Source organism: Schistocerca piceifrons, chromosome 5 (assembly GCF_021461385.2).
Source record: "Schistocerca piceifrons isolate TAMUIC-IGC-003096 chromosome 5, iqSchPice1.1, whole genome shotgun sequence".
NCBI lineage: Eukaryota > Metazoa > Arthropoda > Insecta > Orthoptera > Acrididae > Schistocerca > Schistocerca piceifrons.
In genome coordinates, this window is record NC_060142.1 from 626,498,651 (window position 1) to 626,524,291 (window position 25,641).

Here is a 25,641-nt window from a genome sequence, read left to right on the forward strand (position 1 = left end):
TTTCTGATTTAAGCAAAATTCAAGTTTTATAAACAAACAAAAGCTGAAAGAAGCAAAAATGAGCATGAGGAGAGCGATGTAAGAAGCATTCAGTGAATTTGAAAGTAACTTTTTGTCACACAATCTGAAGCCTTAGAAGTTTTAGTGTTATGTGAGGTCAGTCAGCAAATTCGAAGCATCTATTCAATCACTCAGTGACCTTAATGGGACAAAACAGAATATGACAGAGAGGAGGACAAAGTACTTCATGTGATATTCCGAAAATGTTTCACCATGGAAGACATTAATACTTTTTTTTCAAAATCATTTGTCCACATGAATGGCAAAATGCAAGATATCGAGATAAGTGATTAGATAATAAAAAATTAACCAAAACTGCTCAGCAGTGGAAAGGCAACTGGACCAGATGAGATACATTTGAGTGTCTACAGCAATTATGCAAAAGATATTGCTCCCCTTCCAGCAGTAGCTTTTCATAGTTCACTGGATCAATGAAGGGCACCCAAAATTATTATTATTATTATTATTATTAAGCATTACAATCCATGAAGGCTTTTTGCTGCAGAATGGACAATGTTGAACCACTTTGCTCTGTCTTTACAAGTAATTTGCCACTGTCTGTCATGTCCTAGTTTTCTGAGATCGTCTTGAATATTGTCCAAGTATCTCATGCGTGGGCGTCCAAGAGGTCGTCTTCCGGTGGGAATCTCTTCAGTCACTTTCTTGATGGTCCTGTTTGGTGGTGCTCTGATGACATGCCCTATCCATTTCAGTCTTTTGGCTTTAATTTTGGCCACTATATCGGAGTCTTTATATAATTTGTAAATTTCATTGTTATTTAGCAATCTCCATTCATCACTGATCCTATCTCTTATGGGTCCAAATATTTTTCTCAAAATTTTTCGTTCAAATACTCTTAATCTGTTTTCCTCTTTTTTTGTGAGAGTCCAGGTTTCAGATCCATAGGTGAGTACTGGTATAATCAATGATTTGTATACTTGTAGTTTGGTGTTCCTAGAAATTAACTTGCTTTTGAAAACTGTCAAGAGACTATAGTAGCATTTGTTAGCCTTCTGAATTCGTGATTCTATTTCAATTTTTATGGAGTTGTCAGAGGTTACTATTGTACCAAGGTAATTAAATTCATTTGTCTTTGTGAAAGCTGTGTTATTAATTTGCAGTACATTATTATTTGATGGATAGCGGGATAAGATAAAGTACATTGTTTTGTCTGTATTCAGCTGGAGGCCTGTGCCATTTGTGGCTTTAATTAATTGTGCTGTAAGAAGCTTCAAATCATTCTCACTGTCAGATAATAATGCAATGTCATCAGCGTATGCTACAATGTTAATTTTGCTTTCCAGTTGTGCTCCAATTTGTAGTAGCTTTACTTTTTGGATTATTCTATTGATTACTATGTTAAAAAGAACTGGTGAGAGTGAATCCCCTTGTTTGACTCCAGTTTTAACCTCAAAGTCTTCAGAAAGTTTGCTAGCTACTTTTATTTTGTATTTTGAGTTTAAAGTGCAAGATTTTATTAAATTTATCAATTTGTTAGGGATGCCAATCTGCCTCATGCACTTCCATAAATATTCCCTGTTGATACTGTCAAAAGCTTTTTTAAAATCAATGAAAAGCATATGTACATTTTGATTGAATTCATATTTCTTTTCACCCAACATCCTTAGGACATATATATTGTCAATAGTCGATCTGTTAGGTCTAAATCCACATTGGGCATCATCTAGGGAGTCTTCAACGTAAGGGCTTATCCTTGCTAACAGTATATTTGTCAGAATTTTATATGTTGTGTTTAGTAACGCAATTCCTCTGTAGTTTGAACAATTTGTTGGGTCCCCCTTCTTGTATATAGGGCACACAACTACTTCTTTCCAATCATGTGGGACCTGTTCCTGCTTCCAGATGTTGGTGATGATTTTGTGTAAGCAGTTTACAAAAGGAAATTTACTGAGCTTCCATATATCTGTGTCTATACCATCACTTCCAGGAGCTTTATGTCTCTTCAGCTTCTTGATGCTTTCTTTAATTTCTGCTAAGCTGGGCTCTTCGTCCGATGGGTCAGCAGTAAGATATTCATTGTCATCTTCCTGAGAGACGCTTATAGTTGGAGCATTTAGTAACTCATTAAAATATTCCTTCCATCTGTTAGCAATGTCACTTCTTTCTGTTAGCAAGGAGCCATCTGGGTCTGTTATGAACTGTCCATAATTTTTTATATTCCCACTTTTAAACATATTTATGCTCTTGAAAAATCCTCTGGAGTCTGTGGTACGGTCATTCTCAGCTCTTTTTAATTTGTAATTCATAAAATCCCTTTTCTTTTTCCTAATGAGTTTCCTGGCAAGTTTCTGTTTCTCTTCAAAAATAAGTTTGTTTTGTGTTATTGGTTTTTGTAGGAATTTTTCCCTTGCTAATTTTCTATCTTCGATAGCGTTCGAGCACTCGGCATCAAACCAGGGGTTCTTAGTTGTAGTAAAATGTCCCAAAACTGAGGTAGTTGCTCGTGTGATATTTTCTTTCAGAGCGTTCCAGGCTTGATTAGTATCATCATTGTTAATTTTACTTTCCACTTCAGGTTTGTGTGTTTCTAATTCTCTAATGTACTGGTTGAGAATGTTTGGGTTTTTCAGTTTCATTGTATTAAACCTAGGAACACCATTTAATTTAGACCATTTATGTCTTGAGAGTGAGATCTTGAACTTGGCTTTTACAAGAAAGTGATCCGAGTCACAGTCTGCTCCCCTTTGACTTCTGATATCATGTATGCATTTATGATGTTGTTTTTCGATTAATACATGATCAATTTGATTTTTTGTGATGCCATCTCTTGAAGCCCATGTTTGTTTATGTATATCTTTATGTGCAAAATATGTACTTTTGATCAACATGTTTTTGGAAGTGGCAAAGCTAATAAGTTTTGTTCCGTTTTCATTACTCTGCTGATGTAGACTATGAGGTCCAATTGTAGGTTTATAATGATTTTCATGTCCTAACTTGGCATTGAAATCTCCTAGAATTATTTTAATTGAATTTTTCGAGAATGTATCATATACCTGTTCCAATTTGTTGTAAAATTCTTCTTTAATATTGTCCTCTTTATCCTCTGTTGGAGCATGGCAATTTATAACATTTAAAGTCTTATATTTGCATTGAATCGTAATGTGAGATATCCTTTCATTCACTGCCTCAAATTTCCTAATAAAAGGTAACAATTTGTTGTTTATTATAAATCCTGTCCCTAGTGCATGTATTTGTGTATCATTTCCCCCATACATTATTGTATACTTATTTTTGTTTATACTTCCATTACCCGTCCATCTGATTTCTTGTACTGCAACTAAATCCATTTTATACCTTTCAAGTTCCTGTATGACATTTATCAGTGATCCTGATCTATAGAGACTTAATACATTCCATGTTCCCATATTCATAACCTTTAAATTTTGCAAGTTCGTCATCAAGTTTGGTGGCCCAGCATTCTTGTCATTCTGATTCGTAGCAATCCATTTTCTCCTACAGGATCCTGTGATAGGGTCGCTGGCCCTAAGCACAACCCCCAACCTGGAGGACCAGGGTCTTGATTTCGGGGATGCCTACCCCTAGAGCAGTTGCTTTCACTTCAGCTAACGAACTTGCTCTGCCCGGCCTGTTGGTCCGCGGGAGGTATTTGATTTCCCTCCTACCACCCATATCTGGGAGGCGTTCCCCGATCCGCCACCTGGGGACGCGCCCTCTAGGAGTTACAGGCTCTCCCGAGGGTGAAGGGCACCCAAAAACTGGAAAAAATTCAGGTTATTCGTGTTTGAAGAAGTTTAGAAATGATTTGACATGATCTTTAAAGTTTGTTGGAAGTGCTCTAATGATCAAGCACTGCATGAATATAGTCTGGGTAGTTTGTGGTCTGTTTCAAACAAATGCTAGTTTTGCAACATCTCAATGTTTGTAATATATCTCCTGAACTATGTGTTTTACAGTTATATAATTTTGCATGCACCTTCAATGGTATATGTAGATATTGTTTATAAAATGTGTTGTGAATAGAGGTACCAGTAGTAGAAAAGAAGTAATAAATTTAAACATCATGCACAATGTGGCAGTTTCTCATGCTTCTCAGTGTTTATGATGTCATATTTCCTTAATTATTTGAGGTATCATGATATAATTTTGTAGGTGCATTTAGTGGTGTATGTGGATACTGTCTGAAAAATTTATTGTGAATAGAGTTAGCAGCACAAAGTGATTAATTTAAACATCATGCATAATGCAGAAATTTTTCACACATCTCATTGTTTAAGACATTATGCCCCCTGAATTATGAAAGATATTGTAGGTAGTTCTTACCCTCACAGCAATTGTTGCCTGTCAGCAAGGGCTATGAGAACCAAGTCTAGTTGAAATAAGTCCAGTAGTTTAGGAGGATGTGTGGAATATACATACATACATACATTTTTACCATATGTATGTATTACCAGGAAAGACACCTGATTTTGATTTTATTTTGATAATATCCTTTTTGTATGGACAGGAATATCAGAAATTGTAATTTTTGTACATATATCATATCTTTCCACATCCAAAAGTAAGATGATTCCTCTTCACTGATGTAAGGTCAGGCTTCCCCAGTTTTTCTGATATAATGGTTTTGTTCATCATATCGTTCTTGCTATGCTTATGTGCTTCTACAGTCTTTGTGAAGAAAACAGGAAAGAATGTGGGCAAGCTATAAAATCCATTTTTAAATAGTACGGTCTTTATCATAAATATCACTAAGCACCCTCTGAAAGTGGTAATATGGATAGTCTTGTGATCATTTGTCAGTTTAAACTTCTGATCCATGAACAATACAACACTTAGAATTACAAACTATAAACATTCTCAGTCCATATTCATCATGTCTGTTCCTCTTACATGCAATCAGATAGCACCCTTTCACAAGATCCATACATTTTCAACAACAGTTAGGTTTTCAAAATTAATTTCAATTTTTTTGTCTAATTATAAAGAAAATCCCGATGTTTACCCATAGGGTTTTGCAGAAGCTGACTAGAAATATAGGTGGCATTTCATCCAAATGCTAATTTAATTGTATAGCCTTGAATCTATTTCTCTTAACAGCAGACTACTAGAAAAGAGCGGAAATCAACATTTCATCACTGTTTAAGGTTATTATTCTCAACTATGTTGAATGTATGCAGCATGTCCATAATTAAAATTCCAGTTTCAAAATGTTGTAGAAGGAGAATCGCTGCTCAGAATAACATAAAACTTTAGCAGCATATTATTGGCATGGGGGGAACATTTTACCAATAGCTTGTGCCATAAGCATCTTAAAGTAAATGAAGTTAGCTACAAATGACAGATGGACCACAGTACAATGGTTATGATTTAAGATGCACATTACACCATCTACACTGTTCGATGTGCATGACTGCACAGTTTTGGCAGTCAGCAGTTGTGCCACTGTTCGTTAGGTAAGCCTATCCACCATGGGAAGGTCGTACCATATCAGATGGGAAAAATCGGTTTTTAATTGTTCTGAAGCAAAAGAAAAAAAAAAGAAAAATCAGATAAAAAGCAAAGCCTCTGAAGCAGCTACTTCACTGGCTTTGAAATGCACAGAGGGGCACCACCTTGCATAAAAATGATCCTACACACACATTCATGCTGTTGAAAGGTGAAAATGACAATGGTGTGCAAGACACTCTCATAGCATTTACCAGTTACAGCACAGATAACAGGACCCGCAGGATTCATATCCTTGGAAAAATATGGTCCCATAATAAACAGTGCCATCAACCTGCATCAGATAGCCACATTTGTGGAATGCAATGGTATGGGATGATGTGCCTGCAGATTTTCCTTTGCCCATATTCTGCAGTTCTGCATATTGGAATGTTCTTGGAAATGGAAATGAGCTTTGGCTGTCCGTAGAATGTTTCACGGCCATTCAGTGTCCACATTCACTGGAGCAATAAATTCCAGAGCAAATATTTGTCTTGGTGGCAGGTCAGCAGCAAGCAACTCATGAACATGGGTGATTCTGTATGGATAGCAATGCAGAATGTTTCATAGGATTTTGTGCACCATGCTTGCAGGCATGTCCAGTGTTTGGGCAATTCCTCTGCTTTGCATGTTTGCACACCACTTCTCAACCCCTCCTGCAATGCTGTGGCCACATCTTCAACAGACATCAGATCAACTCCAATTTCGTGATCATTTTCTCCAGACACTCAGCAGGCTTTGAACCAATGCCTTCTTCCGTATCCTTGGGTGTCCAGACTTTCTACAGGGCTACTGGCTCACAAACACCACTCTTGTAAAAGAGCTTTACCAGCAGTGTGTGATCCTTCATGGAGACAGTCATGTTGGGCACCTCATACTCAAACTGAGGAACAGCTGGGTGCTGCACATCTCTTGGGGTGCACTCTCTGATGCTTACAGTGTCATATACTGCTCAAGTGTTATATTTTTTTCTCCCGTGACTTTTACCAGCATCAGAAGTATGCTGCTCAACTTTGATGACATTCTGAGCAGTGGTTGTCTTTCTACAGCAATTTGTAATTGGAACTTTACTTATGGGTACCCTGTACTTTCACACAATCCATAAGCTTGAAATATACATAAAATATTTGAGTAGTATATGATCTTTGGTTAAATTAATAGTGTTCCAATTTTGGGGTGGAGAAATGGTGTTGCAGTGATGTTCAGGCAGTCAGACAGGAAATATGGCTATACTCCTCAGTACATCTTGTTGCACTATTTGTTATGGTGACACCACCAGCTGAATAAAGTTCTATCTGTTTTTCAATCAGTCCTTCATATCAAGATGAGAGAGGTTGGATAAAGTTTTTGGTGCGGTCACATAGTAATTGGAGAGAGCAACCAGAGCAAGCACAGTCAGCTATTTTTGTATATAGATTAGGCATTATATAGTTTGTTTATTAACTCTTTAATAGAATCCAAGGCATTAACTCAGGTGAAAAAAGTTTATTGTTTTTTGAGCACATTCTTGTAACATAGTATATTTACAGAATTCTGTTTTTTGAGTAGAATCTGAAGAATAACCCAGAAAGGTTTTGGTCATTTTTTGATAGACCTATTATGAGAATGATGTACATTATTGCTAATGAAATAATAAAGTAACTACTAGAGGGCTTGCGTATGAGGAAGTTCTACCTCAAATTATTTTTCTGTTTTCAATGTTTTTCAGGCTATGATTAAAAACACTGTGTACATAAACAACATCATTGTTGCATGTTCTCAAACTGTGTTTTTTCTGCTTGCCAGTTACATTGTTAAATATATGGGGAAGAAAATGACTATGGGTAAGTATAAAATATCTTTAATTTGGCATTAGATCTGATTATCCTATGAGAAAATTTGCGTTGTATAAATCAACAATGAATTTGACATAGTCAGAAACAACACTCATATTTCAGATAGTTTTATTCCACATAGACAGTATCATTATGTCAGTATTTATATATAGGCATAAGATATTTTATGTTATTATAGCATATATGAACCATTCATTAATTAAAATAAGAGCAGGCATACACATTTGGAAGTTATAATAACCTCAGGTTTGATCATATAATGCAGCCTTTCATGGGTGTTACATGTTCTTGGTGATAATTTTGGTCCATGGCATGTTGCTGTGACTGACATTTATCTTCTAATGTTGGAGACATCATCAGAGGCTGTAAAGACTCATTGTAGCTTCAAACTTATACAAGTTTTAAACTACTATGTGAGTCTGCAATGCCTCTGATGATGTCTCCATCATTAGGAGTCAAAACATTAGGGACAGAAATATGGTCAGTTTGTTTCAGTTTGAAACTACTATCTGAGTCTTTGTAGCCTCTGATGACATCTCCAGTGTTAGGAGACAATACATTAAGGATATAAACGTGTCTAATGCCAATATAGCAAAAAATGTCAAGGAACTCTTGGGTTTTCCAAACTTACAGTTATAAAGAAGGAATGGGGCATGCAGAAGGAAGTGAAAGAAGGTGGCAACTGAAAATACACTATGGGTAATATGAAGAAAATTTGAATAAAAAAACACAGCAGGTAATACAAAAATTCTTGTAACCCTTCCAGGGAGCTTTGGCGAAAATGATATTTGCCAAATCGCAGGTAAAACATGGCAAATAAAAGAGTACAAAAAAGTATAAATTAGAGCAATTCCTTGATTTATGGGTATGTTCAAGTTTACAGTGAAAAAAGTAAAGAAGACAGAAATAAAAAAATGAGCATAAAAGGATAGAAGAGAGAAGAGGAGAAAGAACAAACCAGAAGGAAACAGTTGCAAGATGTGGGAAATTCAGACAATTGTACATGCTGTGAAAATGTCAGATAAAGTTTGGAAACATATTTACAATACATGTGTATGTTCTCTTTTGTATAATCTAGTCATTGTTGGCTATCACAAATGATAACAACATTTATTCTTGCTTCCATTTATTTCTAGTTACGGGATACATTGGTGCTGCTGTGTGTTCAATTTCGGTTTACTGGACATACAGTCCATCAGCTGCTTTGGCGTGTTTGGCTCTTTTTGTGTCCTTTACTGGCGTGAGCCACATCACAAGTTTAGCTGTCCTTGTGGACATGTTCCCAACAAATCTCAGGTAATGTAGCCATAAATAAAGCATCTATTGTCTTTTTACATTAATTGTGCCAGATTTACATTGTTTTTTGGTATGTAATTCTGATTCCCTCCTTTGACGGTACCATTTGAGCTTATAGTACAGGCATAAATTGAGATTTTCTAGGTCTGGCAGTGAAAGATAATGTTTTTTTTTTTTATTTTTTAAAAGGATTCATTTAGCATTTTACCTCCTTTTGTGTCACTTCACTTCATCAGATACATTATACACTCAGAATGTCTGCAAAATGTATATTTTCTTTTCACTGCACTCTAAACATTTTTTAGTCAGAAATTTGACTGGAATGTGAACAGCTGCCTTCCATAAGGTGTTTTGTCATTGCCATGCCACCTTTGTGGAAAGACTCAATATCCTGTTTAAACCAATTTTTGTATTTTTATTTTGCAATCAGTTATCCAGAAGACTTGAATTGTAGGGACTTGCACAAGAGAGGTCCTTGATTCAGAGCTCTATCCATATCTGGATTAGATTTCCAGTTATTTCTCTGAATCACTCTTGACAAGTTCTGAAGTTATTCCTTTGGAAAATATCAGGCTGATTTCCTTTTACAATAACAAATTGGCACAATTGAAGTCTGTCTTAAATTGTCCAAATGTTTCTGTATTTCCTTTTGATCAGTATTCATAAATGCAGCACACATCTTCCATAAAGCTGACTAAATACTTCACATAAAATATATTATACTCTTTCTTTTGCTGTGTCTGTAACATCAACCATTTCATCCACTTTTAGGCTAATCTCCCAATATCATACTCCACATTTTTTTCTTTAATTACAATTATCTACAGTCAGTAATTTGGTGTAACAACAGTAATTAGTGGTTTATGTGGCTATGACAGTGAAATGGAAACAAAAAACACGCAGAGCATTTAGGTATAGAACATGACTGAAAAACAGAATCAAAATGATTGATTCAGTCACAATGTTTAAAGTAGCTATGATGAGAACACTGGGAATATATTTAAAACACAGATGGTAAATTACGTTTTTTTCCTAGTCTGTCCCTGCAGTACTTTGAGTTCTCTTTTTACAAATGGTAATGAAATTTTGCATATAGTTCAACTGAAAATCAATTACTACTCCATACAGTGTTTATGACCTTGCTGCCAGAACAGCTGTGGAATTCAGTACCATTTATTGTTATCAGCACTTGATGAAGGGGGGGGGGGGGGGGGGGATCGAATCACAGGTAAATCCATGAAATTTTTTCTGGTGGTGAGTCAACTAGATCACTAAAAAATTGAACACATCCTGCTGTGTGATGAGGAACCTTGAAAGCTGCTGTAGTAAAGACTGCACTGCCTAAAAAGTGTGTACTATGGAAGTGTCCGATCAACGCTGAAGTAGGGTGTCATTTTCTGGGGAGCTTCTCCAAACACCATCAAGCTATTTAGAATCCAAAAAAGTATCATAGAAGGTGCCAAACACAGAAAATCTTGAGAGCCACTCTTCAGAAAGCTGTAAATCCTCCCACTTCCATGCCTTAATATGTATGAAACCACAGTATTCATATAGCAGTATGCGACTGAATATCCTGCACTCTTCCTCAAAAATGAAGATGTACACACAACACAAGGCAAAAAAATGGGTCTCCACATGCATCATACAAAAACTAAGCTCTGCCAAAATGGAGTTCTACATCATGGGAAAAAGATATTCAGGAAACTATCAAGAAACATACAATCAATAAACAACATAGCCAGGTTCAAAGCTGCAGTAAAGGTGTATCTAACTGATCACTGCCTCTACAGTCAGAAAGAGTATTTTGATAAATAATAATTTGCCAGTATGAAAAATAATGTAATGTCTTATCCACTGAAACCATAGTAACGTTTTAACCACTGAACAAATACAAATTATGTACCAGTAGTAAGTAGTGTAACCATAAGATATTAATGATGTTAAAATGATGGCAACTGTATTGTGTTAAATAATGTCCAACATATATGTACATTTTATGTACCAACAAGATCTCGTGGACAAATAAATAAATAAGTAAAAGTCATTATCTTGGCACCTCCAGATACTGACATTTACCTCTAGCACAAATCTGAGTTAAATCAAAATGTCTCTGCATCTTGGGGCAGATGGGATGGAAAGTATTTGCCAAAGAAGACATTAGAGGTAGAAAACTAATACCTGAGACATCTTCACATCACAGTCATGGTGGGAACAGCTCCTGGTACACTGCTCCACACAATCTGGGCTGGCTGAGTACTCACACAGGTGCAGGAAATAATTAAAACACAATGAGATGTAATTGGACACTGTAGCAGAATTAGTCAATCACATTCAAGATGCACTCACCAAGGCATCCATCAGATCACAGTGGTAACCTACAGCAATATCAGATCACAGTGGTAACCTATAGCAATAGTATGTCACTGCCCAGTATTACGTGTCCAAAGGAACAATCACTGTGGTGACCACAGCCATTACGAAACACGTCAACTGAATTTGCAACTGCAAATAAGGACTACCATCTATTGTAGAATCGAATGACGACAATGAAAATTTATGCCGGACTGGGCATAAAATCAGGATTTCCCGTTTATTGCGAGTGGTCACCTTGCAATTTGGCTATCCATGCATGACTCACAGCCAGACCCAAACTTCCATATGTCCCTGTTGGCACAAATTTTCATTGTCATCATTCCATTCACAGCTGATGGTAATCTTATTCGTAACTGCAAATTCATTTGACGTGTTTTGTAGTGACTGTTGCTGCCGCCATGCCTGTTAGGAACTTTTCATTGTAATCAGAATAACACAGGCACTGCAATATCATATTTATCTGCTAATACCAGGAAGTGACTTTTAAGTAAACATCTGACCTGTACAGGAATATACATAATGGATGTACGAGTACAGGTTGTAGACACGTGGTTGGTGGCATATGGAAGTTTGGGTCTGGCTATGAGTCATGCACAGATAGCTAAATGGTAAGGCGACTGCTCACAGTAAGTGGAAATCAAGGTTTGAGTCCCTGTCCGGCAGTAATTTTCATTGTTGTCATTCCATTCTACAGATGATCGTAGTCCTTATTCGCAATTGTGAATTCATGTGATGTGCTTTGAATGACTATCCAACAACATAGGTGCTCTAGCGGCACAGCAGAGTGAAGTGCTTGCTTCCCTTGGTGAAAACTGCCACAAAAGTAGATAGGTCTACTGCTGACACCCTCATATTCAATCAGAAGTGAACTTAGCAACATCTAGTGATATGGCTGTCACCTGCAGTTTGTTGGTTACATAGAATGTTTTAGAATCAAACATAGACAGGTTTGTCACCTTGTGCATACCCAAAAGCCAATGACAGCCAGATATATGTGCATCTGCTTTTTGAACAGCCTCTCAGCTCTTGTACCTAACCAACACGTGGTCCCTGGATTGCGCCATATGTAACATAGGGGAAGGCAATTATTCACTGATAGTGGAGTGATGTGTGGAGCACAGAAATGTGTGTCAGAAAATAGCATTCACACTATCTTTCAAGCAGAAGCTCTTTTTCTAGCACAAGTACACACATTCACACATGCACATAACCACACAGACACCCAGATGTGGTCATGACAAGACTAATTATTTGTACCCAATTATTGAAACCTGTTGCTCGAGCTGATTGAGGGGTGGGGATGAAGGGATAGGGAAGGATGCAAGGAGGGGGTAGTGGAAAGGAAGCAAATCTTTGGACACATGACTCGGTGGCACACAACAGGATGAAAAATAATACATCTCTCTTTTCGCTCTACTCTCTGCACCCTTGTCGTCTTTTGCAGCCACAGAGTCATCTGTCCAAGAATCTGCCTCTTATTCACTAACCCCCCACCCCCCCACACCACACCACCCCCCTTGCATCCTTCCCTACCTCATCCCTACTTCTGTCAGATAAGGCAATGGCTGTCAATAACTGAATATCAATAATTAGTCTTGCTGCAACCACAGGAGTGTGCATTCGGGTGTCTGTGTGGTTTTGTGTGTGTATGGTGTGTACATGTGCTAGGAAAAGAGCTTTTTCTTTAAACATAGTGTGAATTTTATTTTCTGTTACATGTTGTTGTACTGCATGCATCAATCTACTATAGGAGTGTAGTCACCTTTCCCTATTTTATGTATTATAACAGAGATGTGTCATGGACACAGGTTTGGACTTGTGTTTATGCAAGCACTTTTCTATCCAAAAGGTGACCACAAACTCCATTTTCTCTGTCTGCTGCCAATGATTCCTCCAGAGTTACTTACATTACAATACATTTGGAGCTTGATTTCAGCTTGCAGCATCTTTCAATTGAGATTTCACCATTGCGGATGTTGCAGAGCCTACCATTGGAGCTTATTTATTCTTGCAGTACTAGCTACTGTACTAGCTTGTTGCTGGGGTATGAGGGGTCAATGGTGTTACAAAGATCAATGTCATGGGATTCCCTCATTATGTTACTGTCTGTGACAGTAGATGTATTCAAGCTTTCAGCAAGTAAGAGGGGGTAACCAAATAAACTAGAATTATTTTTTAAAAGCTATATATTTTCAGATTGTTTACAAAACAACGTTATCCCCTTCAAAATACTCTCCATTTCAACTAATACATTTGTCCCACCGGTGCTTCACTGTTCAAAACATTTTTCTGTAGTCATCTTTAGAAATGGCTGACAGCTCCTCCCTCATTTTTTTCTTGGCTTTTTCAATGTTGTCAAATCATTGTCCTTTCACATCCCTTTTCACCCATGGATACACAAAAAGTTGTATGGAGCCAGGTCAGGCAAGTAAGGTGTGTGAGGCAGTGGAACCATGCCCCTTTTTAGCCAAAAACTGTCTGACAGAGATGGTTGTGGTGGAAGAACCAGTCTCCTGTCTGCCACAAATTGGGTCTTTTTCCACAAACAATGTTGCACAATTTTCTTAAAACTCCAAATAAGAGGTTTGATTGATGGTCTGACCTGTAGGAACAAACTCTGAATGAACTATGCCCTTGGCTTCAAAAAGGAAAATCAGCATTGTTTTGATGTGTGAGTTGACATGATGACATTTTTTTTGGATGGGTGATGATAACATCTTCAATTGGCTTGACTGTTGCTTTGTTTCTGGGTCATAACCCTAAAACCACGACTCATCATCAGTATTGACCTGTGACAGAAAATCTGGATCAGTTTCAAGCCATTGTTTCAAAGCATGACATGTTTCAACCTGACATTCCTTTTGATTGTCAGTCAGAACTCAAAGAACAAACTCGGCAGCAACCCTTTTTATTCCCAAATCTTCTGTTACAATTCAATGAATTGAGCTCCAAGATAAGCCACTTATCTCTGACAGTTGATCAGTCATCTGTCAATGGCCTGTGAGTATAAGTTCATGAAATTTTTCAACATTTTCATTGGGTTTGGGCAGTTAATGGATGTCCATTATGAGGTTTGTTATCAATCAAAATGGTGCCATTTTTAAATCAAGCAAACCACTTGTACACTTGAGTTTTCCTATAGCATCATCTTGGTAAGCTGTTTTCAACATTAAAACAAATTCAACAGCATTTTTACTGAGTAGAAAACAAAATTTCACAGCTGCACGTTGTTCACTTAAATTTGGCATAATAAAAAATTAAACAAGAACAAAACTGTTCTAGCAAAAAAAATCACTGCAAATGAACAGAACAAGCCAGGTCAACAATACAGGTGGCACTGAACTGGCACTATTCATGCCCAGTGGCAGAAATGCATATTACATGAGATCCACCCACAGCAATGTTATTCCATTTTTTTTTTTTTTTTTTTTTTTTGGGTACCCTTTCATATACCAAATTAATGGACAATATCCAAAAATCAGTTGGCCCTTTGGCACACCATGAGAGGTATAAAACAGCACAATGCAGTATATTAAAGCAACACCTAATCAACCTGTCCCATTTTATCCCCGACACATTGCACCAGATCAGTTACCAATAGTGAAGCCAGAATGCAGTGAAATGTTGCAGCCCTTGGCTGTTACCCATTGACTTACTTCCAAAAAGGGTGGCATGTAGTACCCATGTGGGATCAACATGCTAAACGTACAGAGTATATTACAACAATAGATGGTGACAATTTTAAGAGACTGTAACTATGTTTTCAGTGGCAAACGAGTTTAGTATTCTGCACTGTGCTAAGTCATTTTCTCAGATCCCAGTGGTAGCATCAGATATTTCAAAAATTTCATGCTGTTTTGCTTTTTTGACAGCTTATTTATGACAGTTGGCTTATGATGTGCTGCACAATCATGACCAGTGATTAGTTGACACCAATTAAGCTGCATACAAGATTGTTTGGGCAAGACTCAGAATCAGTATGGGCGTAAAATTATAATTGCATCCTTCTGTCGACCAGCAGATGCATCTACATCTACATCTATAATCTGCAAACCATGTCCGGGTAGAGTGATTGTTTGACTGCCTCTGTGTGTGCTGTAATTATTCTAATCTTATCCTTACAATCCCTGTGTGAGTAATATATAGAGGGTTGTAGTATATTCCTTGAGTTCTCAAAATTTTGTTAGTAGAATTGCTCAGATAGTTTATGTCTTTCTTCAAGTCAGCTACTTCAGTTTTGTCAGTATTTCTGTGACACTCTCCTACAGATCAAACAAACTGCTGACCATTCATGCAGCTTGTCTCTGTATACATACCCCCTGTTAGTCCTATTTGGTATGGGTCCACACATTTAAGTAATATTCTAGAATCAGTCATACTATTTATATGTAAGCAATCTCGTTTGTAGATTGATTGCACTGTCCCACAGTTCTATCAACAAACTGAAGTCTACCACCTGCTTTACCCATGATTGAGCCTATGTGATCATTTCATTCCATAACCCTACAAAGTGTTACAACCAGGTGTTTATATGAGTTGGCCATTCCAGCAGTGACTCATTGCTATTATAGTCATATATATGAGTGTATGACTATATGATAATATGTTGTTTTTTTTTCATTTTGTGAAGTGCACAATTTTTTTTATTTTTGAACATTTGAAGCAAGTTGCCAGTCTTTGCACCACTTTGAAATCTTATCAAGATGTGTGAATATTTATGCAGCTTCTTTCAGACAGTACTTCATTATAGATGACTGCATCATCTACAAAAATCCTGAAGTTAATATTAATATTGTCTACAAGGTCATTAATATACAACATGAACAGCAGGGGTCCCAAAACACTTCCCTGGTGCACAGACCAAAGTTACTTCTACTTCTGACAGTAGTCACAGATTTCACTTGATACCCAATATGATCATACTTTTGACAATAAGCGAAGGTGTGGTACTGAATTAAATGCTTTTCAGACATCAAGAAATACAGCATCTACCTGACAGCTTTGATCCAAAGCTTGCAATATGTCATGCGAGGAATGTGCAAGTTGGGTTTCACATGATAGATGTTTTCAGAATCAATGCTGGTTGGCTTGTAGGAGCTCATTATGTTTAAGATACTGCATTGTGTTTGAATTCTAAGATTCTACAACCAGTTGATATCAAGGATACTGGACAGCAGTTTTGTGGATCACTTCCACTACCCTCCTTGTAGACAAGTGTGAACCATGCTTTACTTTAAGAACTGGGCATGGATTTTTTGTTTGAAGGATATATGTTAGATTATAGTTAGAAGATGTGCTAACTCAGCCACAGATTACTATAGAATCTAACCGGGAATCCATCAGGTCCTGGAGCTTTGTTCAATTTTAATGATTTCAGCTCTTTCTCAGCACCACTAACATTAATACTTATTTCACTCATCCTTTCAGTGGTACAAGGTTTAAATTGGGGCAGTTCTGCTGCGTTTTCCTTTGTAAAAGAGCATTTGAAAATGGAGTTAAGCATTTCATCTTTTTCTTTGCTACTCTCAATTTCAGTTTCTGTCTTATCTACTAGGAACTGGACACTAATTTTGGTCCCACTAAAAGCTTTACATATGACAAGAATTTCTTTGGGTTTTGTGAAAGATCATTTGACAATATTCTGCTACACTAGTCATAGAAGGTTTCATGGACTTCCCTCTTAAGAGCCAAACATATTTCACTCAGCACCTTTCTACCTATAGCTCTATGCTTTGTTTTACACCTATTATTCAGTCATCTCTGTATCTTCAGTAGCTACTTTACAGTGACTGTACACCATGGAGTGTCTCTCCCATTACAAACTGTTCTACTTGGTATGTATCTAACCTGTGCATGGTCAATTATTCTTTTGAACTTGAGCCATAGTTCCTTTCCGTGTTCCTGCACTGTGATGAAAGTTTCAAGTTCCTTACTGAGATATGACACTACTGATTTTTTATCTAGTTTACTTAATATATACATCTTTCTGGTTGTTTTAGTTATCCTTTATGCTTTGGTAATCATTGTTGGTTGCCACAACCATCTCATGGTCACTGATACTAGTTTCAGTGTGGACGTCCTCAAAGAGATCAGATCTGTCTGTTGCCATCAAATCCAATATATTATCATCATGAGTGGGGTTCCGAACTACCTATTCTAGGTAGCTTTCAGAGAAGCCATTTAATAGTGGGGAAAACAATAGAAAGTTCCTCTTGCATCCAGAATTAGTCTTTAAAAAACTTTATAGGAATAACAGTCAGATTATAGTAAGTGGCATTTTTAACATTAATTTTCTTTCAAATAGCAGCAATAATAAACAACTGGAATCATTGTTCTCAGCTTTCAACCCACTTCCTATGGTTTCATTCCCAACAAGAGTATATGGAAACAGTGAGACCTTGATTGATAATGTACTCCTAGACCCCACAAATTACAATGGAGTAAAAATCCAATCCATAATGAATGGTCTGTCTGATCATGATGCTCAATTGACAACCTTAAAACTCATCAGCAGAAAAACAGTAAATGATCTCACCCAGGTTAAAGATATTATAATAATAAATATGTATTCTACTAGCTTCTTTAGGAATAGTTTACACTATCGACAATGGGAGGAAGTGTACCAGCCTGTTACAATGAATGAGAAATTCAACTCATTCCTGGACTTATTTATCAAACATTATAAAGCCTGCCTCTCCCAAAGACAAATTAAAATGAAATCAATCTGTTGTGGAAGGAAAGAGTGGATAAGAGCTGGCATCAGAATATCATGTGCTAAAAAGAGAGACCTATATGTAGAACAAAGGGCTAGTATGAACCTAGCAGGAAACTACATTACAAAAAATACTGTAAAATTTTTACATGTGTAGTCAGGAAGGCCAAACAAATGCATTATGCAGAAAAAATCAGCAAGTAAAACAATAAAGTGAAAACCATATGGAACATAATAAAAAGTGAGATGCATAGGAACATAAAATGTGAACAAGCAGGGACCCCACAGTCCTCTGGTAGTGGTTAAGACAAGAATAATCAAAAAGTTGCAGCTTCTGGTTTTAGTAACTTTTTTCTCACTGAAGATGAAAGAACAGGGAACAATAATAAACAGTCTCCCATAGAAGCCATAGAGCTACTAAATCACATGCAAATCACACCAAATACAGCACTTTATTTCAAAAGCACAACTCCTAAAGAGATTGAAAAAACCATAAAATTACTTAAAAGCTCTGGATCTTCTGGATATGATGGAATATCAAATAGGACTCTAAAAACATGTGCAGACTTAATCAGTCATGTATTATACTGTTCATGTAACAAGTCAATGATAACTGGGACATTTCCAGACAGACTGAAACATGTAATATTGATGCCCATCCACAAAAGTGGAGCAACGAATGTACCATCCAATTATCAACCCATATTTTTGCTGCCAGTGTTCTGAAAGGTGTTTGAGACAGTACTTTATGATAGAATTTATGGCCATATGACACAAAATTACATACTGACATCTACACAATTTGGCTTTCATAAGGGATTCTCCACAGAGAGATCTATACTTAGTCTAACAGATTAAACTCTAGGTGAATTAAATCTCAGGAGGTATCCAATGGGGATCTTTTGTAACCTTGCTAAAGCTTTCAGCTGTGTAGATCATAATACAGTACATTGCTAAAAAAGCTTCCTTACTATGGCATAAAAGACAAACCTTTGACATGGCAAGAACATTATCTACACAACAGAACGCAAAGAGTTATCTTATTGGAGGCAGGTGTAACAGCAAACTCAGAATGGGGAAATGTAAAATAAGGAGTCCTCCAGGTCTTGATCCTTGGGCCACTGATTTTCCTGATCTGCATTAATGATCTTCCCAGAACCTCTACCCAGAGTCCATCTCTACTCACTCCTACAACTCCCCATGCTCCCACCTTTTACATGCTTCCTAAAATCCATAAACCCAACCACCCAGGATGCCCCATTGTGGCTGGTTACTGTGCCCCCACTCAGAGAATCTCTGTTCTTGTAGACCAACACCTTCAACATATTATCCACAACCTACCCTCCTGTATGAAAGATACCAACCATTTCCTCCACTGACTCTCCACAGTTCCTGTTTCTTTACCACAAGATGCCCCTTTCATCACTATTGATGATGCCACCCCCCTCTACACTACCATCCCTAATGCTCATGGCCTTAACACTATTCAAAACTACCTTTCCCAAAGCCCAACAGATTTCAAACCAACTACCTCCTTCCTAGTTGCCATTACCAACTACATCCTCACCCACAATTACTTTTCCTTTGAAGGCATTACCTACAAACAAATCCACGGTACGGCTATGGGCACCCGCATGGCACCATCCTATGCCAACCTATTCATGGGCCATCTCGAGGAATCCTTCCTAAACACCCAGAATCATAAACCCCTCACCTGGTTCAGATTCATTGATGACATCTTTTTGATCTGGATTGAGAGTGAGGACACCCTATCATTATTCCTCCAGAACCTCAACAACTTCTCCTCCATTTGTTTCACCTAGTCCTTCTCAAGCCAACAACTCACTTTCCTAGATGTTGACCTCCACCTCAAAGATGGCTACATCAGTACTTCTGTCCATATCAGACCTACTAACCACCAACAATACCTCCACTTTGACAGCTGCCACCCATTCCATACCAAGAAGTCCCTTCCATACAGTCGTTGCATCTGCAGTGACGAGCAGTCCCTCTCAAAATGTACTGAGGGTCTCACTGAAGCCTTCACTGACCATAATTATCCTCCCAACATTCTACAAAAACAAATCTCTTATGCCTTATCTTTCCAATCTCCCACCACCTCACAACGTCCTCCCGTCTGGCCCCTTGTAACTCAGTACCACAGAGGACTGGAGCAATGAATTACATCTCTGCGATGGTTTCGACTACCTCTCATTGTGCCCTGAAATGAGAAATGCCCTGTCCACTAGCCTTCCCACCCCTCCCACAGTGGTATTCTGCCATCCACCAAACCTATGCAATTTACTTGTCCATCCCTACACAACCCCTACTTCCAATCCCTTACCTCATGGCTCATACCCCTGTAATAGACCTAGATGCAAGACCTGTCCTATACATCGTCCCATCAGTGCCAATGGATCCTTCCAACCAACACCAACTTTTCTGAATTGCAAAGGTGGGAACTTTCCCTGTAATATATCCTACGTTCCCGTAACTTCCTGGCCTCAACCTTCGTTAGTCATTGTCTTCTCCTGTCCAGCCCCTTCTCTGTTCCCATTCCAGCACTACACAATCTTCATCCTCCATCGCACACAGTCTTTTTACTTCTCTCCTTTTCCGCTATAGCCCAGCCCCCCTTCCTACCTCTCTACTCCCTCCGTATAACCTCCCAACTGTACGTTGTAATATACCTAATATACAAAGACTTAATAAAAACTTTGATTCCCTGACATCATGTAGTACAGTACCTCACTTTAAAATGATTGGTATTGTGGTGATTCATGAATTTCATAAAAATGACACTAAATTGGAGACTAATTAGCAGACAGTACTACAAAATAAAACAAACGACGATGTATTTTAACAAACTGTGGCATTCATTGTAGTAATGGGAGAGACTTGAATTAGTGAAATTGGTAGGAATAAAATATATGGTATTAATGACCAACTGTAATTATTCAAATAATTGGACTTTTACGAATGTAGTTTACTCGTTCAAGAAGTTATTCTGTCCCTTGCAAATGAAGGCATATATTGTAAAACGTAAATTTAGGGTGAAAGCTGTAAAGAACATTCCGTCTTAATGACTTTATTAATTAAACTCATATTGTTGTAACCAGATATATGCCTAATTACAAAATTCTAGGCATCTGCTACAAATTCTGTCTATCAAAACCTGTTTCGTTTTACCCTCTTAGCTTCAATTATTATAAGGAATGTGAGTCATTGTATAATTAGCGTGTATTAATTAATTTTGTAAAGTTCATTATTGTACTCATATTTAGATGGAATTTTCACATTTAAAAACATTTTTACATTATAAATTTCACATATTATTCAATTCTGTAATTTTAGACGTATTATTCTGTGTAATCAGAACATCTCAGCTTTGGAACTTTTAATTGTAAATATGATTAAAAATATGTTGTCATTATTAAGTAATAATGTTCCAAGTGACCATCCATTACTTAGAATATATAAATAGGGAAGCAGCGAGGCTGCTGCGACGGGCAGTTTGAGCTGATATCTCGAAGTTTAACCTGTGTAGGTTTCTTGAATATTATCTCACTAAAATTTAAAGTTGTGAAAAAGTATGTTTCTTGATTTGTGAACCAGTCAGTTGTTTTATGAAGACATACTGTACAACTCGGCCTCTTTGCAATGTGTCGTGATGGATTTGATCGGCTGTTACGAACGGAAGAATAAATGTTTAAAAACTGGAACCAATTACTTTCACTGTAAACCACACACTTCATGAAGATCCAGGCAATCTACGAATATTTCAGTTATGTGGAGAAAAATTTCATTTTAACCTTCTACTTATGATTCTAGATAACATCAGATGACATGCACTTTTGATAAGTCAGTTCATCTGTCTTTGAAGTTTTGAGGACTACATTACCGATGAGTAGGTAATAATTAAGTAGAAATGTTAAAACATAACTGCCCTATCTTCTTTCCACCTCATCCCTCCATACTCCCCAACAGCACATCACTGTCAGCCACGCCTACCATACTATCCCTCCCCCTCCCCATTCCAGCCTCGTCCTTACCCCCACCCAGTTGCCACTCGCATCATGCACCAGTGCAGCTGCTCACAGTGTGGGTTCAGTTGCATGAGACTGCAATCATGTGTGTGTGAGTTGCGTTTGCGTGATTGTGTATGTGTGTCTTTGCCGTCTAATTCTGATGAAGGCCTTACTGGCTGAAAGCTATTATTTGTGACAATCTTCTTCTTGTGCCTAACTGCGACTCAGCATCTCCACTATATGTTGAGTAACAACTTTCCTTTTCACAATACTGTTAATGATCAACCAGTTACAATTAACAACAAAGCAAAAATAGTTATGTTTGCAGATGATATGACTTCCGGTTGAGACCCCCAACTCAATACAGAAGACAGCCTTGACAGTTACTAACCAAGTACACAAATGGTTCACAGCTAATAACCTAACCTAATGTTTAGTACACAAATGGATCACTGCAAATAGGCTAACCTAATTTTTTAAAAAAATTAACATTATACAGTTTCAGGTAGTAAAGTTCTTGAAATGGAGATCAACAACCAAAAAATTTATGAAACCACACATATAAAATCCCTAGGCACTCAGATAGATAGCCAGCTAGGAAGGACAGAACAAATTGTTCAGTTGGTCAAAAAACTTACCAATTTTGCCCTGAGAGTTATTTCTCACCTTGTTAACAGAGAAATATTGTTTTTATCATACACTACTGTCCATTAAAATCGCTACACCATGAAGATGACATGCTACAGACGCGAAATTTAACCGACAAGAAGAAGCTGTGATATGCAAATGCTTAGCTTTTCAGACCGTTCACACAAGGTTGGCACCGGTGGCAACACCTACAACGTGTTGACATGAGGAAAGTTTCCAACCGATTTTTCAAACACAGACAGCAGTTGACCGGCGTTGCCTGGTGAAACGTTGTTGTGATGCCTCATGTAAGGAAGAGAAATGCGTACCATCACGTTTCCGACATCGATAAAGGTTGGATTGTAGCCTGTCACAATTGCGGTTTATCGTACCACGATATTGCTGCTCGCATTGGTCAAGATCCAATAACTGTTAGCGGAATATGGAATTGGTGGGTTCAGGAGGGTAATACAGAACACCGTGCTGGATCCCAAAGGCCTCATATCACTAGCAGTCGAGATGACGGGCGTCTTATCCACATGGCTGTAATGGATCGTGCAGCCACGTCTCGATCCCTGAGTCAACAGATGGGGACATTTGCAAGACAACAACCATCTGCACGAACAGTTCGATGAAGTTTGCAGCAGCATGGACAATCAGCTCGGAGACCATAGCTGTGGTTACCTTTGACTCTGCATCACAGACAGGAGCGCCTGTGATGGAGTACTTAATGATGAACCTGGGTGCACGAATGGCAAAACGTCATTTTTTCGGATGAATCCAGGTTCTGTTTACAGCATCATGATGGTCGCATCCATGTTTGGTGACATCGCAGTGAGTGGACATTGGAAGCGTGTATTCGTCATCCCATACTGATGCATCATCCGGCGTGATGGTAAGGCATGCCATTGGTTCCACCTCTCGGTCACCTCTTGTTGGCATTGACGGCACTTTGAACAGTGGACGTTACATTTCAGATGTGTTATGACCCGTGGCTCTATCCCTCATTTGATCCCTGCGAAACCCTACATTTCAGCAGGATAATGCACGACTGCATGTTGCAGGTCCTGTACGGGCCTTTCTGGATACAGAAAATGTTCGACTGCTGCCCTGGCCAGCACATTCTCCAGATCTCTCACCAATTGAAAACTTATGGTCAATGGTGGCCGAGCAACTGGCTCATCACAATACGCCAGTCACTACTCTTGATGAACTGTGGTATCGAGTTGAGGCTGCATGGGCAGCTGTACCTGTACACGCCATCCAAGCTCTGTTTGACTCGATGCCCAGGCGTATCAAGGCCGATATAACGGCCAGAGGTGGTTGTTCCGGATACTGATTTCTCAGGATCTATGCACCCAAATTGCGTGAAAATGTAATCACATGTCAGTTCTAGTATAATATATTTATCCAATGAATACCCGTTTATCACCTGCATTTCTTCTTGGTGTAGCAATTTTAATGGCCAGTAGTGTATTTTACGTATTTCCATTCTGTACTCTCCTATGGTAGTACCTTCTGGGGAAATGCTGCAGGCACTGAAAGTCTTCAAACTGCAAAACTGAACAGTGAAGTTGATACATGGGGTCACTAACAGGACATCCGGCAGATGTCTCTTTAAGACCCTCAGGAGATTTACTGTTACAAATCAAAATATATACTCACTGATGATGTCTGTAGCCAGCAATAAGAAATTATTCCAGAAAAACTGTGACATTCACTAGCATAACACAAGACAGGGCTAAAATTTCCACCAAGGCTCTGCAACTCTGGCAAAAGTCCACAGGGGAGTAACTGAGTCAGGAATAAAAGTATATAACATGCTTCAGTATAAAAAAGGAAATTGATAACATGCAGGTATTCAAAAGGAAACTAAAAACATTCCTCAGAGAACAAATTTATTATAAAATGAATGAATTCCTAGAGTAATAAAGCATCCTTTTGAGTAAGAATAGAGGAAAGTGTCATGAAGACAAAATTGTGTACTTTTAACACAAATTATAGTGATAAAATATAAATTTATTTATATCATAAGTTAAAATGTGTACTGCAATTTATTCTACACTGTTAAGTGTTCACTTGAACTTACCTGTGTGATGAACATAAAAATTTTGTATTTTAATTTAAATTGTGATGACAAAATGTAAATTTCATTATTTATTTGTGGCATTGGGATAAAAATGTGTACTCCCATTCATTGTGCTATTTTAAACATGCCAGTAAATTGTAGGTTGTAATATTGTCTGCAATCAATTGTTCACATAAAATTAGTATTTGTATGATATGTAAAATGCTCATATAATTTTGTATTATTTCACTTGGCTTGTCCTATATTAATAGTTCATCCTTTGCACAATATATAAACAACAGGGCGAAATAAAAAATCAAATCAAATCAATGTTTGACAGAATGTCTTATTATGCCTGTCACTGACAAATCTGTAATTTTCCCAGTTGACTGAAGGATGATGAAAGTCTCCACCAATGATTACAGTATGATTGGGAAACTTATGTGCAAGTGAAATCAGTTTTCTCAAAAGCTTTTGCTTACATCAAGAGATGAATCCGCTGGGTGATAGAAGGATCCAGTCATCATTTTATATCCATCTCTGATACTGAATGCTGCCCAAACAATCTCACATACAGTTTCAATTTTGTATCTTGCTGGATTTGAATTTCTTGTCTGCTGTGACAAATACACCACCCCCATTTGCCTATCCGTTTTGATATACACTTAAATTTTCCCCAAAAATCTCACTGCTATCAATCTTAGGTTTCAGTCAGCTTTCTGTACCTAGCATTATCTGAACTTCACTTATTTTCAGAAGCACTTCAAACTCTGTCTCCTGATGTAATTGCTGGCCGGAGTGGCCGAGCGGTTCTAGGTGCTACAGTCTGGGACCGCGTGACCGCTACGGTCACAGGTTCGAATCCTGCCTCGGGCATGGATGTGTGTGGTGTCCTTAGGTTAGTTAAGTTTAAGTAGTTCTAAGTTCTAGGGGACTGATGACCACAGCAGTTAAGTCCCATAGTGTTCAGAGCCATTTGAACCAACCTGATGTAATTAAAAACTAGACAAAGCCTCAGTCCGTTATTAATAGTAGTACCCAAATCATACTGTACTCATCGGACAAGACTATAAACATCCAACGATCAATTGGGATAATTACAGTTTTGTTAGTGACGAGCAAAATAAGACATCCTGTCTTATTATTAAGTGCCTTCTATGACAACTACTTGAAAAAGAT

General features: G+C 37.8%; 1 protein-coding gene across 1 annotated transcript in view; it reads left to right on the forward strand.

Annotated features, from left to right (window-relative positions):
- The window catches only part of LOC124799169 (synaptic vesicle glycoprotein 2B-like), a 340,146-nt gene that overhangs the window by 277,557 nt on the left and 36,948 nt on the right, over positions 1-25,641 (forward strand). The window contains exons 9-10 of the mRNA XM_047262707.1: positions 7,232-7,346; positions 8,495-8,654. Of these exons, the coding sequence (XP_047118663.1) occupies positions 7,232-7,346; positions 8,495-8,654 (275 nt within the window). The remainder of the gene's footprint in view (positions 1-7,231; positions 7,347-8,494; positions 8,655-25,641) is intronic.